Source organism: Mustela putorius, unplaced genomic scaffold (assembly GCF_011764305.1).
Source record: "Mustela putorius furo isolate JIRA1106 unplaced genomic scaffold, ASM1176430v1.1 tig00537227_pilon_pilon_pilon, whole genome shotgun sequence".
Classification (NCBI taxonomy): Eukaryota; Metazoa; Chordata; class Mammalia; order Carnivora; family Mustelidae; genus Mustela; species Mustela putorius.
Genome location: NW_025422368.1, coordinates 4,367,650 through 4,386,316, shown reverse-complemented (window position 1 = coordinate 4,386,316; position 18,667 = coordinate 4,367,650). Strand labels below are relative to the sequence as shown.

General features: G+C 50.3%; 1 protein-coding gene across 12 annotated transcripts in view; it reads right to left on the bottom strand.

The window, feature by feature from the left end:
* Positions 1-66: 66 nt before the first annotated feature.
* The window catches only part of GALNT6 (polypeptide N-acetylgalactosaminyltransferase 6), a 35,508-nt gene continuing 16,907 nt past the window's right edge, over positions 67-18,667 (bottom strand). For 10 of the 12 annotated variants that reach the window (XM_004774719.2, XM_004774722.3, XM_045073389.1 and 7 more), the window contains 8 exons: positions 11,173-11,322; positions 9,976-10,210; positions 6,426-6,543; positions 4,857-5,057; positions 4,185-4,316; positions 3,473-3,574; positions 2,782-2,934; positions 67-1,806 (listed from right to left, as the gene is read on the bottom strand). In XM_004774719.2, coding sequence (XP_004774776.1) covers positions 1,693-1,806; positions 2,782-2,934; positions 3,473-3,574; positions 4,185-4,316; positions 4,857-5,057; positions 6,426-6,543; positions 9,976-10,210; positions 11,173-11,322 — 1,205 coding nt within the window. In that variant the 3' untranslated portion in view covers positions 67-1,692. Of the gene's footprint in view, positions 1,807-1,927; positions 2,036-2,781; positions 2,935-3,311; positions 3,392-3,472; positions 3,575-4,184; positions 4,317-4,856; positions 5,058-6,425; positions 6,544-9,975; positions 10,211-11,172; positions 11,323-18,667 lie in introns of those variants that run through there. The other 2 variants (XM_045073390.1, XR_001176688.2) reach the window with 2 other exon arrangements.

Below are 18,667 nucleotides of genomic sequence, written 5' to 3'. Positions count from 1 at the left end.
AACAGATTTGCCAATGGGTTGGCTAAGGGACAATGTGGGGGGAGAAGGAACCAAAGGCAAGTCTCCTTTATCAATGCCGTAAGACCTTTATTTTCACTGGGATCTCAGGTCCAATTCTCTTTCCAGGAAAGAATTTCTCCTTTCCTTTCCCCACCCCTAGCCATATCCTGGCCACTCTCTCCTCTCCCTGTCTGGGCTACCCCAGAATGTTTCCCCTACAGGGTCCTGACGGCTCTGAAGGAATTTACGCACTTGTGCGGGGAGAGGAGGCTGTGGTCCCACGGCGCCATCATGTGGTGATGTTCGAGATGACAGCCTGCTGCCAAAAGTCTGAAGCCCTTCTGGAAGGAATGGGACACCTCCTTTGGGCAGCTGGGCTCTCTAGTTCAGGCAAAGCGGCCAGGCGTGGTGGGGTCCATCTAGCTTGGAGAAGAGCTGATATGCATGTCAGGTCTGCGCCATGTGGGGACTCCACGTAGGCACAGCAGATGAGGCCATTTCCACGATCATGCTCGATTCTCTACATAGTCTCTGCCGCCTCAGACTGCCCAGGGCTCTTGCTAGTTTCATCCGGGTTCTGGTCTCATGCTGCCAATACCTTGCTGTGTGGTGTTGGACAAATTAGTCATCTGGCTTTGGGTTTACGATACAAAAAAGAGAGGGTTGGACTACAGCAACAGTTTTAAATGGTGCTCACAGACCTTTAGGGGTTCAGGGGCTGTTGGGCTCTGTCTTCACTTGACCTCAACTTTGCCCACTGCCAGTTGGCTTTTCACCTACGTTATATACGGGCCATTGGAAAAAGGCTTCTGGGACTGAGGCCTGAGACTCACTGTCTGCATGAGCTTGCTTTCAGACTAACATCCCAGGGTCCCCAACTGTGGTCTCCCTCATGGCTACCTGATGCCGCTGTTCTAGGCTCTGCAGAGGTCGGCCAGCCAGTAGTGATCAGCACGGAGGGAGGAGAGAATGGGAAGGCTGATGGCTAGGTGTTTAGTGTTCTTATGGTGTGGTGGCAGGAGCGCTGGTTCAGCATTCGAAATCAAGTCTCAGTCTTGGCTCCCGCCATCCACTAGCTGTGGGACTACAGACAAGCACCTTATTCTTTCTCTGCCTCTGCTTTCTTATCTGTAAAATGGGCCTGGTTGTTCCCGGCCTGTCTTTTTCACAGGGTTACTGTGCAAACGAAAGAAGATAAAGGATTTCCGTCAGGGTGCTTTCTATAAACTAATTGGCTCTAGAAATTTCAGGCAATATCAGCAGGGAGACTCCTGTAGACCTGTAGTCTCTCTGTTTGAAGGTACTGCCTCACTAGTTCTGTGAGTGCCCAAATGACCAGGAACTCAGGACGTGACTGTAGAGGTATTTTTCTGGAATTCAGAATTGCTGCCTTGGGCCCTACCCAAGTTGCCTTGTGCTTGGAACTCTGTTTCAAGAACAGGAGGTAAGCTCTAGAGCTAGTATCATATGTTCCAGTGGTTTCTTTCATCAACGTGGAGGACGGAAAACGGGCCCTACGTTGTTGCAAGGAGTAGAAAGATCCTGCCTTGATATCCATTGGGTTTAGAAATCCATCTTTAAGGCCTACAGAGAAGCTGATCAACAGGTTCTCAAATATCAGGTTCCCCAAAATCCTATTTCCTGAGAGGCTTGGATCCCCATGGGGGAACCCCCATGGGGGTGATTGAGGACTTAATTGAAGAGCCACTGCTGGTGGGGGTCACTGGGGTTGCAAGGGGCCATGGCTGGCTTTTTGTCCTCAGATGTCAGGCAGGTACCAGATCCCAAGTTCCTGATTAGCCGGTCCTAAAAGAGGATACAGTAAAAGATCAACCTGGGCTTCAGATCTCTAACAGTGCTACTAGGGGACAGTGAGACGGGGAACAATAAGGAAAAAGCAAAGGAAATGCAACAAGACACAAGGGGACATTTCTAAATTTCTTTCTTTGCATGCCAGCTCCCCTGAGAGGATACATTCCTGAGTTTCCATCTGGGTCCAGAGTCAATCTCCCACTTCCGGCTTTAGCCCGAGCAGCTGGAATAGAGGAAGGCGGGACCATGGGGCTAATGCTCTTAGGGACCCCTCTTCTAAATGGCCAGGCTCAAAGGTCTGAGCCCCTGCCGCCTACTCCCACCTCCTGCCTTTGATCATATTTACAGCCTTTCTTATGGCCCGTATCTGCCTTGGAGACTGGGGTATGGTGGGGTGTGGAGGCCCATGGGTACTGCTAGTCTGGGTCCAGTATTCTAGAAGTTACATTCTGTATCCTGAGGCAGTATGGTATACTAGAAAGACCCTAGGCTTTTAAGTCAGAATGATTTAGGTCTGAATCCCAGGCCTGCCATTTACTAGCGACCAGCCTTGCCAGCTTCAGCGGGATCATCTCCACCGGGGGCGGCACTCCCTCCACGGGAAAAGCCTCTGGAAGAGTAACCCGTTGTAGGTGAGTGTGAGATTTGTGCCCGGCGCACACATGCCAGCAGGAACCGTGCATGAATCTTCACCTGCATCTCCTTGGCTTCAGCCTAAAAATCCGTAAGCCACGACAGCGATGGCCGGGGACCCTAACTCCCAACCTCAGCTTCCTATCAGCAGAGCCGGACCTCACTAGACGTTCCTTATGCCCCAAGAGCCCTGCCCGGGACCAAGCCCACTGTCTCTATCCTCTCCACAGTGTCTTGATCTTCTCGATTGGCTAAAGATGCAGAAAAGAAGGAAGGGGTGGGGGGCAGCTGTGGTCGCAGGCTCTTGATTCTGAGCTTTCTGGGCAGCTGACTCACCTGGGTCAGTTCCCATTCCTCATCCTTGGGGACTTGGCTGTTTTTGCCAGTGAAGTGACAGCTCCTCAGGCCCAGGGTGCTGGCACCGGCGTGTAGACACAGCTGCTTCGCAATGTTGTGGCGAAGGTCCCTCTGGGTTGTGTACTCAAAGTACTAGAAGTCAAGACAAGAGGAGGTGGAGAGTTTGCCTGCTGCCTGCCAGAGCCAAGCGCCCTGAGATTCCAACCAGGAATCTTGCTTCTGGGGGAAGCATGTGAGGGGGTGCCACACCTCAGTAATTCATGCGCCGCCTTCAGAATTTTTACCAGATCTAGGTTTTTCTGGAATAATGTTACTATATATATATATATATATATATATTATATCTTTATATATATATATATATATATATATAAAGATTTTACTTATTTGACAGAGAGAGAGAGAAAGCACAAGCAGAGGGAGCAGCAGAAGCAGACTCCCCATTGAACCAGGACCCCCGCCCCCCTGCCACCATACGGGGCTCAATCCCAGGACCCCGGGATCATGACCTGAGCCGAAGGTAGACGCTTAACCGATAGAGCCACCCAGGCGCCCCAGGAAAGGACTATCTTGAGTGGATAAAAGAGGCCTGTGGAGAGAGGAGTTGTTCCAGAAGCAGGCTTCAGTGGGGCCTGCCCGGTACGGTGGGGGTCTGGGGGGGGGCGCATACCTGGTTGCCACCCAGGCCATGGCAGGTGTACATGATGAGGGGCTTCCCCCCGTGGTTGTTCTCACCCACATCCAGACACTGGTTGGTGCCGAGGTTCCGGATCTGCAGAGCGGCGAGCAGAGAGGGGAACCAGAATGGCACCGTTAGGAGTAGTGTGGTTTGTCGTGTGGGGCTCAACTAGAATAAATCTGTGTGGCTCGAATTCTCCTCTGCTCCTTAACCCACACCCCTAGAGACAATAGCAAAGTGAGGTGCTGAGCCCAGAGGCTGGGCATGGGCAGGCTGGGGAACCTCCCAGGCTGCCAGGTCTCTGGGAGAAGTCCTCGACACACGGGAATTTCCTTCCGAGCAATGATTCTCCAAGTGTGATCCCCAGACTGTCAGTCTCCCCTGAGGACTTGTTAGAAACGCAAATTCTCCAGCCCCATTCCAGTCCTACTGAATCAGAAGCCCGGGTTTCAACATGCCTTCCAGGTGATTCTGATGCAGGTGAATGAGAACCACTGCCTAGGGGTTGTTTCCCCCTTATCAGGTTTTAGTTATCTCTAGAAGCCCCAAAGGAGCCTGCCAGTCTTCCTTCGAGTAAAGGAGTGTAAGGAGTAGAAACTGATTCCTGTTTGCCATCCCTGGGTGGGGTAAATGGTCCTGAACCGTTCTTGGGGGTGGGGGTTTCTTACGATGATGGGTGGGCAAGTTGGCTTGGGAGACTTACAGCTCCGTAGAAGGTGGGCTTCAGGTCGGGAACAAACATCTCTGGATAGATGTTGTTCAGGAACCAGGAAAAGTTGTGACAATGTAGTTGTTCCCTCAGCTTCAGTCGTTCCGAAATGTCCCCAAAGGATTTCTGTCAACCAAGCCAGCCCCCAAAGAGTCAGTCCCAGCCGGCCTTGACCTGCTCGTACAGAAGAAGTAGCCCAGTTTCTGGGGTCCCCTTCTTCCAGAATGGGTCTCCTGCTCGGGACCTGTTGGGGCTACTGGCTTAGCCCCACATCTAAGCGCCCCTGCCACCCCCGCTTTGGCTTTAGGACCCCAGCCCATAGCCTCCTCCCTCCCGCATCTCCTGTGACTCCCCTGTCAGTTTTCACCCAGACATCAATTCTGAGCCTCTCAGGGCAGACCCCTTCCTCCTGTGAGACGTTCTTCAAATCAGTTCTCCCTCCCCTCCTAAAAGATGCCAGGACTCTCCAGGCGGGGACGACAAATCTCTCCCGTCTTCAAACTCAGGCCTCCCTGGGCTCTAGCTCACAGGGTCTGAGGGGTAAAGGGAGGCACTGGTGTTGCGGGCGTAGAGATGGGCGGGCCTCTACCGTTAACCCCTTGACTAGGGTCTGGGTTGCTGCACTTTTCTTCACCCAAACCCCTCCCGAGTACCATTTCCTCTCACCTCTTGGGCCATCTTCGCTGCCTGCATATTTCTCCGATAGAAAATCTCCTTGTAGCTATCCATCCAGACCTCAGCCAGGCGCACCTGGTTGCGAGCAATGACGCTGATGCCCTTGGGGAAGGTGTGAGGGCTCTTGGTACGGAACACGTGGCCTACCACAGAGCAAGGGATGATCTCCAGCTGGCCCCCGCACTGCCACACCTGCCACAAGAGGACACAAGATAGGGCTTTCAGGGGGGTCGTGGGTCACTGGTCACTGCCCACCCCTCCCAAGCAGCTGTTCTAATCCCAGGTGCTAGGGTCAGGGAAATGCTGCTCTCTCTCCTAGAAAAAAGGACATGGACCAGGAGTCTTCCTAGGCCATGACTATGCTCTATGATGTTAGTTCAACTCTGATTTACACAAATGGAGGTTTGCAGGATCCTAAGGGTTGTCAGGGCCCATTTTAGAGAAAAGACGGTTCGCTAACTTTGTGTCTGTATACCTACTCAGAGCTTTGGTCCCTTGGTTTGTTGACCTGTAATTGGGATTTTTGTCAGCTTACCCAGGTGTTATGGGAAACTCCAGCTCCCTCGAATCAAGATACACTTGTGATCCAATTAGAACATTACTGCATCACTTGTAGTAAGGCTAGTCCATTTCCAGGTGGGCTGGCCCGGTCACCTGAACCTTCAGCACTCCACCTTCCCAGGACACTGAATGGAGGGCGGAGGCCCATGAACGAGCCTAGAATCAGAACCCTGAGAGCTACAAGAACTGACCTGGGGACGCTTCTCTAGGCTAGTGGAATGATTTAAGACATCCCTCCCACCTGGGTTCTCTCTTTCTTAGGTTTTATGTTAGTAGGCATGTTGTTATTCATTTTAGTAGGGCAGCAACAGAAATACACGGTCGTAGTCATAGTAACACAGGCATTGGTGTTACTATGGCACTGTGAGAAGTGACTTCACACACGAACTCATCTACTTGCTAATTACCTCTCCCCTTAGCGTGGGGGATGTGTGCGGACTTCGTGAAGAGGAAATTCTTTCTTCCTAACCTAATCCTGATTTGCCTTATTCCCGGAATCCCTCAGAGTTTGGGTTGCCATCTTCAGTGATGCTGAATTTGGTGAGCAGAGAGTAGGAAAACTTCAAAGGCCACCAGGGCCTGTGTCCTCTAACCTGGAAGGGGGAAATCCGACTTTTCCTGAGGAAGGACAGCGACTGCTGACTGACCTGTTCCACCTTCACCCTAACACTTTTCCCACAGACCTCATGAAAGACATCACCAGGCCCCACATGTCCAGTTGCTTTACCACTATCATCCCTTCCCTCTGAGGAGCTCAGTAATTTGTTCTGAGTTGTCCAATCTGATTCCCAAAACCCTCCCTGCACAGACGGGGGGTGGGGGGGGGAGCAGAGGAAAGGTGCCACCAGGACGGGAAACAAACAACCTTTTAAGTCCATTTCCAGCTGTGATAACCCCCCCCCCCCCCCCCCCCGAGAGGCTGCCACGGCCTTAGAGACAGGGGCTTAGGCTGTCCCCTGGGCCACGGTGGCTCCCCCATGAAGCCCTCTTCACTCTCACCCGGAAGGACATTTCCACGTTCTCCCCTCCCCAGATCTCCATCTGATTATCATAGGTACCGATGTGCTCAAAGTAGGACTTGGAGATGGAGAAGAGGCCGCCGGCAAACGTCGGGGATCTGTGGAGACAGAGGGAGAAGCACGTGCATCTTTGTGGGGGAGAACAAGCAGAAGCCTGGTGTGGAAAGCTGTGGCCTTGGTGCTAGCCTACCACCCACCACCTCGATTACCTCCTCCTCCCTGTCCATCCCCCCTCCCCCCGCCTCCTTTCTTCTTTCCTGGGAGGTGCAGCCCCACTTCTGTTAACTTATTCATTCAGCAAACGTGCACGGGGCCTTATTGTGTTCTTCCCACCTTCTGGGATCAGGCCAAGAAAAGAGGTATTATCATCCCTCTTGAAAAGCCACTCATTCATTTGTTCCTGGCATGTTACGTCAAACACGGCCCGCCGGGACCCATGCTGCACGTGAGGCAGGCAGCCAAGAAAATTCTCGTTGGCTGAGAGCTCAGTCTAGCAGCCGATGGGAGAGGCACACCATCCTCTTCTTTTTGGCAGCAAAGTTCCTAGAGCACTGGCGATACTCAGTTATTAGAAGCTGTGTGAAGCGGTCTTCAAAAGAGGGTGCAAACCATGAATGAATGAGTGGTATGACCCAGATGGACCCCATTCTGTTTTGAAACCCCTGGTCCTTTTCTAGGGACTAGAAAGCCATGGTGTTAGAAGGGCAAAGTCTTGCTGCACCAGAAATTTTAGCTTTGGGGGAAAGCTGCCAGCTGCTCTGAGCCAAGAAAACTGAAAAGAGATGCTCCTGGAAACAGAGGAGGAAGTGAGGGGAAATTTAGCTCTATTTGGACTAATGGGTAAATCTGGAGGTTCCAAGGAGCTTCTGGCTTTCTGACGAAGGCAGGGAGGTACAGATACACTGTAAGCAAAATGGGCAAAAAAAAAAAAGTCTCATTCCTAGACCTCACATACCATGTTGCTCATAATAGAGGCCGGGCTAAGAGTTGAGTGCAGGGTCAGAAACTGAGGAAGGCTGGGGCAAGGAGTCTCTATAGAACCATTAGCTGTTGGCAGCTGCGCCCTGGCCAGCCTGGCTTGGATGGGGTTTTGCCGCCCTCAGTGGGTGGCTCCAGGTGCTACACTCAAGCAGCAAGAGACTGAAACCTTCTGGGTAATTCTAGAACCTAACAAAGTGCTTTACACACAGCAGGCGCTCCATCAGTGCTCACCAGACTGGACTGATGGGTCCAGGAGCCTGACCTTGGCGTCCCCCTGTGGTTCCCGAAGTAGGAGCTAGCTCCCAGAGCCACTTTCTGGAAGGAATTTCACTCAGGAGACTCTCATGCTCAGTCAGGCAGGCTTTCCGTCCCTGGTTCTGGCCTCTCCCAGGCATTCTAAGCCCTCCCCCACCATAAGTCCTGGCAAGGCTCAGAGAGCCCTGGGACTCCAGATGATTACTTTGGAGCTAATCTGCTTCTTCTAGAGGGTCTCCCTGACCTGGGCCGTCTCTTGGCCTTGAGAGGTGTCTCTGAGCTATAAGGCGCTGACAAATTACCTCTGAGGATAGACCTTACCTGTGGACTTCAATGTAGACCCACACCCAATACCCTCTGACAACTCCCTGTACTTCCTGGGCCCTTTACCTCTCCTCTTAGGCACCTGCCAGCTTTGAGAGTGGAGGATGGGAGGCTACTGCCCACAGGCCTCCTGGTGGGCTACCATGCAAAACGCCCGGGGTAAGCCATGCACACGGCCAGGGCGCCTACACCAGGAAACAAATCCATTCCTCAAACACTGGAGCTTTGTCTTCTAGTGGCATGGTCCTCAGACACTGGAGCAGGGGACAGCAGTGATGGGCGAGGGCCAGGTGCCCTGTCCCTGACTGCCACTGTGTGCCTGGCCCCCATTTTGGGGAGGGGGGCTTTGTTGCCGTGCACACCAAACAAAAGACATCCATGAAAGAAGTGCTGGGTCGGTAGGGACTTCCAATTCCTTTTCTCTCTCCTGCCCTCTCTTTTCTTCTTTCCCTCTTCGGTTGCTTCTTTTCCTCCTTCTAATGGAGACAGAGCAAGTTGGCTGGTTGGGACCATGGGATGCCTCCCTGTGCACCCACGGGGTCTACTGAAGCTCTGGGTGGCATTTCTTAGGATTTGGGCCTGCGGAGGGGAAGGAACTGCAACCCTCTCCTCCTTTCAATCCTTCCCTCTTAACCTCTCTGCTTACCGATCCCAAACCTTTGCTCCCTCCATCCCTGATGTATATTCAGTTAGGTTTCCTGATCAGTATGGGAAAAAAATGGCACAGACAATCCCAAACCAGAGCACTCTCTACAAGTCACTCCCCAGCTCCATTTGGCTGAGGCATCTGGTAAAATAAACTTGTGGGGGCGCCTGGCTGGCTCAGTCAACAGAGCACACGACTCTCGGTCTCAGGGTCATGAATTCAAGCCCCGTGTTGGGTGCGGAGCCTACTTAATAAATACATAAAATAAAATAAACTTGTGGTCCCTAACAATGCCAGAGGGCAATCTGGAGAGGGAAGGACAAGGTGGGTGAATGCGGGGCAGACCCAGCTGGGCATGAAACAGTGGGTCAACTGGGGCACTAGGGTGGCTCAGTCATTAAACCTCTGACTTCAGCTCAGGTCATGATCCCAGAGTCCTGGGATCGAGCCCTGAATCAGGCCCCCTGCACAACGGAAAGCCTGCTTCTCCCTCTCCCACTCCCCCTTCTTGTGTTCCTTCTCTCACTGTGTCTCTGTCAAATAAATAAATAAAATATTTAAAAACAAAAAACAGTGGGTAAACTTTCAAGTATCCACACCATAGCTCAGGGGCGGGCACACTAGTATAGCCTACAGGCCAGAGTGGGCCTGACCTCATAAGGCGCTGGGCAAAGAATGAGTTTTACACTTTTCAATGGTGGTTAAATGAAAACAAGCCAACAAGGAAGAATGTGCAACAGACTGTACGTGGCTGGAGGACCCCAATGACTTGCTGTCTGCCCCTCTACAGGAAAAGTTCACGGCTTTGGTTCACTGCAAACAACTAAACACAGATCTAGTTTCCTTCAATGTTTCCAGGCCTTTCAAAGACAGTGACCTGGGAGTATAAGGCCCGCTATTACAAGGGCAATTTGACAGTGGCCTCTACCCCCCATCTCTCTGCACCTCTGTATGTACCTGTCATGAACTTCTACATGTGGGTAGCAATAAGGAGACAAGCTATGTAAAGCCCTCAGTTATTGCCTGGCACAAAGTAAGTGGTGAAGAAGAGCGGTGGGTCATAGTGGGAGGCAGCGCAGGGCCCCAGTTAGGGGCTTGGGCTTTGGATCCTCATTCCACCAGGTGCATTGTCTGAGGCTGACTGCTTTTCCCTAGGAGGCTGGGTTCTCCCCTGTAAAGCAGGCTAATCCTAGTACCCTCCTCAGAGGAGATGAGGAGTAAGGAAGCTCTACCACATATTTCGTGGCGTGCCTAATACACGTGCACCTAAGACGGCCCGGGTCCCTGGAAGCCAGCTGGGGGCTCAGCAGGCTACGGTCCTTACTTGATGGGGTAGGTCTCATCTTTGCGCCTCTGCTTCTCATGGGCAGGGAGAGCCTCCCAGCCAAAGGTCAGACTCCAGTCAAAGTTGCCACGGCTGTGGACTCTGCCCCTCGGGACGGGCTTGGAGAACTCGAAAGTGTTCAAGTCTATGGTGACGATGTCTGGGCTCACCACCGCTGTCTCCTCCTCAGCAATGCGAGCCAGGAGGGGCTCCAGCCAGCCGTGGAAGCACTCACCTGCAGGTCGGGACCAGAAGACAGCAGTCAGGGTTGTGCCCCAGCTGAGCCTAGGCCCCACACCCATAGGGAGACTCAGGAGGGCAAGAGAACCTTCCCGATACTCCCTAGTGTTAGAGAAATGGAGGCAAGTGCCACAATTGTAGAAAGCATAGAAACATCTCCCGAAGCCCTCCTACCTAACCCCCTCACCCAACCAAAAGGTGGAGGTAACTTTGAAGGGAAGGACCCAGATGGGTGACCTTTAGGGTTTCCAGCCTCTCGGCTGAATCAGCCCTCCAAGTGTGGATTCAGAAGGGGGTGTTCCCTCTTCCAGAGGGACCGCACCTCAAGCTTCAGCTCTGGTTCTGGAATAATAATCCACTTCACTCATCTAGCCCTTTGAGATTTTCAGTGAACGGTAGAGATTACTTTATCTGGCTGTTGGTCAGTAAGGTTGGTATCTTTATTCCCACTTTACAAATGGGAACTGAGGTTCAGTTACTGGCAGAGCCAGAAGGCCAAACCAGGTCTCCTGACTCTGAGTCTAGAGTTTCCCCTAATACGTATCACCGCTTTCAGGGAACAATTTCTTTCCGGACAACGGCGGGGAGGTGTCTGGGTTTGGGGCAAAGAGAAGGCCTTTTGCACTCTGTGTGGCCCTATGCGAGAGCTCCATACAAACTAGTTCCCATGGGTGACAGGAGGCCTCTCTGCGGGCTGTGCTCAGAATGAGGTACCCAGCAAGCAAGGAAGAGAGAGGAGAGTCTGGGGGCTCCAGAGCACATCCTTGGGCTGGGATGAGCAGAGGGCATGTAAAGCTAGCTAAAGTGAGTCCCAGGCCACCTTTACTCCAGGAAATAGCAGGGACCTTGGTGATGCCCTGGCCCCTCCTGCTCTTCGCTCCCCCTGGGTGCGGGAGGGGGGCGGGACGGGAGCACCCTCAGGCCTCCCGGGTTCGAGGCTAGTCCCCTTGTACTCACAGTGGGCGTCCAGGAAGGTGAGCACCTCCGCCTGGGCCACGCTGGCCCCCAGCAACCGGGCAGTGATCAAACCCTTCCGCTCCTCCTGCCGCACGACCCTCACGACCTGCATCTTCTTGACGTACTGCTCCAGTTGCTCCTTTAAGTAGTCTGGAAGGGACAGCCTCCTTGGTGCTGGCTCACCGCTGGGTGGTGAACCCCGCGCCCCCCTCCCCCACGGTGAGCAACCAAGCTGGGTGCGCTGGGGCTCCCACCGGCCCGGACACCTACTGAAGGAGGCAATTCCCTGGGTGTGGCCAGCGCCTGTGTCCACCAAGCCCACTGGGCCGATCCTGTGCTGGTTTACCTAGGAACTGCCCCCCCAACCCCCCTCCCCCCCATGTCTCCAAGTCAGGACCTCGGAGTTGTGGTTCTTTGGTCTCTAGTCAAGGATAAACTTCTGCCAAAGGCACTCAGCTGCCCCTGGGTCTCTGCATCTTCTCAGCCACCATCTTTCCTAATTGGGATTCCAGTCTCCTCTCTTCCCCACACCTGGGGGGCTGCGGCAGTCCTTTCTCAGGACCCCGACTCCCTGTCTCCGGGGCCCTCCCAAGTGAATGCACAGGTAGAGCACACAAAGACTGATTTCTGGCTTGCTGGGTCAGCCATAAGCAGTCGTGCTCTAATCCTCTTTATTAACCCCTCTGCATGGAGAAATCTTTAAGAAGATGAAAAGATACTGAGCAGCTTTTTAATTAAATTTTAAAAACCCAGGTACCAAGTGTCGGCCCTGTGGCGGTCACAGGGTGAGTCTGCCGCTCAGAGAAGTGGCGACTGCAGGGAGATCAGTGACCCCCCCCCCCCAACCGCCGGGGTTGTGCAGGGCTGGGGAGCCTGTAATGGGTGCAACCATCCTGAATTTGGGGGTGGGGGGGAGGATAGCTCTGATGAGATCTCCAGCTCCTTCTGTGACAAGGGTTTACTTCATAACACTGCTATTCATTCTGAAATCCTCAAGGCTTTCAAAATAGCTCTCTTCTGAAACAATCCATGTTGAAACCCACTCTGAATCTTATTTATGGTTTATTTACCGCTCTACGGTTCATCTGTGCCACGGTTCTGCTCCCGACTGTGCAGAATGGAGTGGCCTAGTGTTTCAGAAGAGGCAGAGGGCAGGCATGACAGAAGTGTGACCTTTCTGGGGCACCTGGGTGGCTCAGTGGGTTAAAGCCTCTGCCTTTGGCTCAGGTCATGATCTCAGAGTCCTGGGATTGAGTCCCACATTGGGCTCTCTGCTCAGCAGGGAGCCTGCTTCCTCCTCTCTCTCTCTGCCTGCCTCTCTGCCTACTTGTAATCTCTGTCTGTCGGGTAAATAAATAAAATCTTAAAAAAAAAAAAAAAAAAAAAAAGTGTGTGACCTTTCTGTGTGGGGCTGTGGGATCAGCCGGTGCTTAGGTCTTGCTTCAAATGCAGTGTTATACAAATTGTGGGGCCTGAACTCAATTAATTTTGGGGGAGTATGATTGATTTCTCCTCCTGGCCACACATAATGCCCAAATACTTGAGCACCTACCATGTGTCCACCATTGAACTGGGTGCTTACATGTCGACTTTCTTACTTAATCTTTTCTATGAAGATTAAAATGCTCTGAAATCTGGGTATATTCCCTGATATTTAGGACTCATTTGGCTTCAGCAGTCCAGTGCTCTCCAAACATGTGCTCACACACCGCCCAGATGCCAGACGTTATCCAGGGCAGGGACGGGCCTGGTCTGGGTCTTGCCCTCAGGAAGCTCCTGGGCTCATAATCCAACTAGCGCCCCATGTGCTGGCTCTACAGGAAGGAGGAGGGGGGAACGTCAACCAGGAGCCTCACCTTCTCAGCATGGCTGATGTTTCCCCTGAGAACTTACCTAACTGTGTGCAGAGGAAGTTCATGGTGGTGGAGATAACCCAAGGACAAAGCATCATAGGAAGTGGGTTTTGTGGTGAGAGACTGAGAAGCACTGAGCTGTGAACCCCAGGGGGTGCTAGGCTCTACAAAGCCCTTCTCCCACGCCTTCCTTCCAGTTTCAGATGGTTAGGCTGGACCGGGGCTTCGAAGCATGAGCCCTCCGCCCTTCTAGGGGAGTGAGACAACTCCCCTAAGGAATGCCTCTCCTTCCTGTCACACCCTTGGACCCACCAGACATCTGTCCAAGATATGAGCGGAGCTGACTGTGGAGACACAGGTGAGCCCATCTAAACTCTCTTAGGTTCCCCAGACGCTTGCCTCCTAATTCAGGTTCAACAACCCCAGCCCAGTTCCATTCCTCATGACTGGTGTCTATGAGACTCCTGTGACCTTGAACACACACGCACTACTCAGTCCCACAGTCTGAACTAGCATCTATATGCAGGTGGCTCCTAGGTCTTTTCTCCTGGTCTTGCCATCTCCACTTGGGAGTCTAACAGCACCACAAACCTAACATGCTCAAAATGGATCCAGATTGCCTCCCAACCTGCCTGCTTCTAGTCTCCCAGAGTCAGGATGTGGTACCAGCATCCCTCCAGCGGCTTTAACCCAGAAGTCATGCTGGATTCTTCCCTTTTCTCACCTACCACAATCAGTCAATCAGCCAGTACTTATGTGCTCTCTAATAAATAAATAAATAATAAACAAAATCTCTCTCTCTTTTTTTTTAAAGAATAAAATACTTAGAAAAAAAAAAGAATAAAATACTTAGGAATAAATGTAACCAAAGAGGTGAAAGACCTGAAAACTATAAGACATTGTCGAAATAAATCACAGATAAATGGAAATCACAATAATGAATCACAAATAAATAAATAAGCAAATCACAAATAAATTGACAGATATACCATGCTTTGGAGGGGAAGAGCTAATATTGCTAAAATGTCCTACTACCCAAAGCAATCTACAGATTCAGTGCAAATATCAATAGCATTTGTCACAGAACTAGAACAAATAGTTCCAAAATTCACGTGGAACCACAAAAGATCCCAAATAGTCAAACCAATCTTGAGAAAGAAAAACAAAGAGAGAGGTATCAAAATTCCAGATTTCAAACTGCAAGTCATAGTGTTCAAAGCCCAAAAACAGACACATAGATCAACGGAACAGAATACAGAGCCCAGAAATAAACCCGTACCTATAGGGCTAATCTATGACAAAGGAGGCAAAAATATACAATACAGAAAAAAAAAAAAGGTCTCTTCAATAAATGGTGTAGGGAAAACTGGATAGCAACATGCAAAGGGGTAAAGCTGGACCACTTTATTACACTGTACACAAAAATAAACTCAAAATGGTTTGTTAAAGGCCCAAATATAAGACCTGAAACTATAAAATTCCTTAAAAGAAAAAAAGTAAGCAGTAATCTCTTGGACATCAACTTCAGCAATATTTTTTTTCTGGATATGTCTCCCCAAGCAAGGGAAACAAAAAGCAAAAATAAATAATTGGGACTACAATAAACCACAAGGCTTTTACACAGAGAAGAAACGGATCAACAAAATGAAAAGGCAATCCCACTGGAAGGGAGATGATATTTGCAAATCATATATCCAATAAAGGGCTAATATCCAAAATATGTAAAGAACTCATACAACTCAACACCAAAAACCAAATAATCTGATTAAAAAATGGGCCAATGACCTGAATAGACAATTTTCTAAAGAAGACATACAGATGGGGGTGCCTGGGTGGCTCAGTCGTTAAGTGTCTGTATTTGGCTCAGGTCATGATCCCAGGGTTCTGAGATCGAGCCCCATATCAGGCTCCCTGCTTGGCAGGAGGCCTGCTTTTCCCTCTCTCTCTACCACTCCCCCTGCTTGTGTTCCCTCTCTCACTGTCTTTGTCAAATAAATAAATAAAATCTTAAAAAAAAAAAAAAAAAGACATCCAGATGGCCAACAGACCCATGAATAAAAGATGCTCAACATCACTCATCATCAGGAAAATGCCAATCAAAACCACAATGAGATATTACCTCACACCTGTCATAATGGCTAGTATCAAAAAGACAAGAAATAAGTGCTGGTAGAGGATGTGGAGAAAAGGGAAACCTGTGCACTGTTGGTGGGAATGTACATTGAGGCTGCCACTGTGGAAAACAGTATGGAGGTTCCTCAAAAAACTAAAAATAGAAGTACCAAACAATCCATCAGTTCCATTTCTGAATACCTACCTGAAGAAAACAAAAAATCTTATTGTACATTGCAGCATTATTATTATTTTTTTAAAGATTTTATTTATTTATTTGACAGAGAGAGATCACAAGTAGGCAGAGAGGCAGGCAGAGAGAGAGAGAGAGATGAGGAAGCAGGCTCCCTGCTGAGCAGAGAGCCCGAAGCGGGACTCGATCCCAGGACCCTGAGATCATGACCTGAGCCCAAGGCAGCGGCTTAACCCACTGAGCCACCCAGGCGCCCCATTGCAGCATTATTTATAACATCCAACATATGAAAGCAACCTCAGTGTCCATCAATTGATGAATGCATAAAGAAGATGTGGTGTATATATACAATGGAATATTACTCAGCCACGAAAAATAATGAGATCTTGCCATTCACGACAACACAGCTGGAGTTAGAGGGAATAATGCCAAGTGAGGTAAGTCAGTCAGAGAAAGATAAATATGATTTCTCTCATATGTGGAATCCAAAGATTTTATTTATTCATTTTAAAGAGAGCAAGAGAGAGCAAGCATGAGTGGGGGGAGGAGCAGAGGAAGAGGGACAAGCAGACTCCCACCTGAGCGTAGAGCTTGATGTGGGGCTTGATCCTACAACCCTGAGATCATGACTTGAGCTGAAATCAAAGTTGGAGGACACTGAAGACATTATGTAAAGTAGAATAAACCAGAAACAAAAGGGCAAACACTGAATAATTCCACTTATATGAGATACTTAGTCAAATTCATAGAGACAGGAAAGTAGAATGGGGGTTGACAGGGGCTGGGGAAAGGAGGGAAGAGGGAGTCATTGTTTAAAAGGTACAGAGTTTCAGTTTGGGAAGATGAGGGAGTTCTGGTGATGATGGATGGTTTCACAACAATTTGAAGGTATTAAATGTCACCGAAGGGCACACTTAAAAATGGTTAAGATGGTAAATTTTATGTTATGCCTATTTTACCACACACAGATACACACACAGGGAAAATCCAAACACTGACCACTGCTTACAAAGGTCTTGGATTCAGTTTTGCTCACCTCTTCAACTCACTTTGTACCAGTGGTCTTTTTGTCTGTTTGCTCGCTACAGCCTCGCTGCCTTATTTCTGCCCCATTAACACACCTAACCTCAGGGGCTTTCCACTTAGCAGCGACCAGCTAGAGAAGCCTTTCCTGGTTACCATGACTACAGCAGCTCCCTGATTACTCACTAGCCCATCATCCTGCATCCTGCATTCTTTTTCTTTTTCCTCTAATTTCTTCAGAGCACTTATTATCTGAAATTATATATTTTCTGTCTTTTCCATTAAAAAAGTAAACTGTATGAAGACAGAGACCTTGCCCAGCAGGTTCACTGCTGTAGCCCCAGGGGCCGGCCCAGGGTGTGGTGCCCTTTAGGTAACTAAAAAAGAATACTTATTAAGCAAATCAGTGAACGCCTGCTTTTGTTTACTCTTCTCTTGCGGGCTCCCCCTTCTCTTCCTTGGCTTCCGAAAAAGCTAGAAAAGAACAACAGAAAAGCCTTTCTTGTAGGCAGGACTTCCTCACTCATTTTTCCTGTTTTGTTTGTGTTTATTCTGTTTTCATGCACATCTGTGTTCTTTTCAGCCTTGAATCTAAGGAAATTTTTTCTTGATTAATCCATTTGGAAGGATAAAAGGAGAAATAAACAAGTATGACACCCTTTGGGAATGTTCTACGATTCACTGGTCCAGATTCCTTGGCGGCCACTTTCCACTTCCAGGTGTAAGGAGGACAGGCAGATGCAATTAACATGTGGAAATGGAATTTCTCTATGGGCAGAAACAGAAGGAAACAGCAAAATGGAAGCTTTCCTGGAAAATCTGGGACCCAGAGTTACAATCGAGAGGCCTTCTTATATTATAAAACATGCACGCAGGTAGGAGAGAGAAGTGATAAAGCAACTTTACCTGTTGAAATCCACCCTGGAGGTTGTAATTCAGCTAAAATTAGAGGCTTTGAACAGTTCCTGACCTGTATTACTGATGAGGGAGCACGAGGCTGGCCGAGGACAAAGCAGGAGCTGGCGCCTTGCACCCCCTCTTCACCCTTTCCCCTCCATAAGTGTAGCATCCCTCAGGCAGCCCTGACTGCCATGAACAATAAGCAAATAGTTAACTTGCAGAGCTCACAATCCTGCTAGACAGGAGTCTCCCTTGGCTTACAAATGTCCTAAATCTCACTAACAAAGACGATTGATAGCAGGATTGTGACACCCCACCAAAAAGTCTCCCAACTATCTTAATGTTAATGGCTGGTCTAAAGACAACATTGATCCAGCAGCAAGGGCAAGGCCTTCGGCAGGCCTGGAACATCCTGGCACCTTGTAGGCCCTCTTTAGCATATGAAAACTCCACTGAAACCTTCCTTCCCCTCACCTTCCCCCAACAGCAGGGTACATAACCTGCCATCCCTCACAACCCGGGGCAGCAGCTCTTCCTGCCCACGGGTCCTGTCCCCGTGCTTTAATAAACCACCATTTTGCACCAAAGATGTCTCAAGAATTCTTTCTTGGTCATCGGCTCCGGACCTCAGCCCACCAAACCTCACCTGGGTTCTAGAACTTCATCATTACTAAGAGTTTAGGAGGCCATGAGAGGACCTGTCACTCCAATTCTGAGCAGCATGGGGAGATGGAAGGGGGGGCATGGAAATCTTGAGCTAATCCCAAGTGCTCCCCAAAAGGTCTCCTCCCTGGGTTTCACAGTGTGTGTCCTTAGGGCTGCCCTTCCCTCCTTCCCTTCCTACAGCACCGCCCCCCGCCCCCCCCCAGTGGCCACCACCTCCTCCTCACCCCTCTCTCCCTGAGGAACTTGCTCACTGAGGATCCTGTTTACTTCCTGACTCTCTGGGTCGCAGGTGTATCTGATTTCCTTCCATCCATCTAGCAAACTCCCACAGGAGGGAGGTCTAGCTTCCCTCCCCCTCAGACTCCCCAAGGGGCTGGGAAGGGCTTTCAACACAGGGACACCCTGTTGGGGGCATGGTGGACCCGTGGGCCTCAAGGGTCAGTTTCGAGAAGTTCGAAGAGTGTGCCAGACTAGAAGCGTACCAGGCTGCTGAATGGGCCATGCAGGAATGAAATCTGTGCCTGGGCTTCGGACTCCAAAGGGGGAAAGAGAAAGAGCCCCAGCCTGGCACCAGGCCTCTCAGGCCAGTAGCAAACGTCTGTGTCCTCATGGTCATACCTCTACTGCTGGGCACCAGGGGAGGAGGGCACAAGAGCGTGGACATTGTGTTTCCACAGAGACACAGCCCTTGTTTTATGCGTAATGGGAGCCGGTTAATCGGATCCAACGGTCAAACATGTGGGCAATT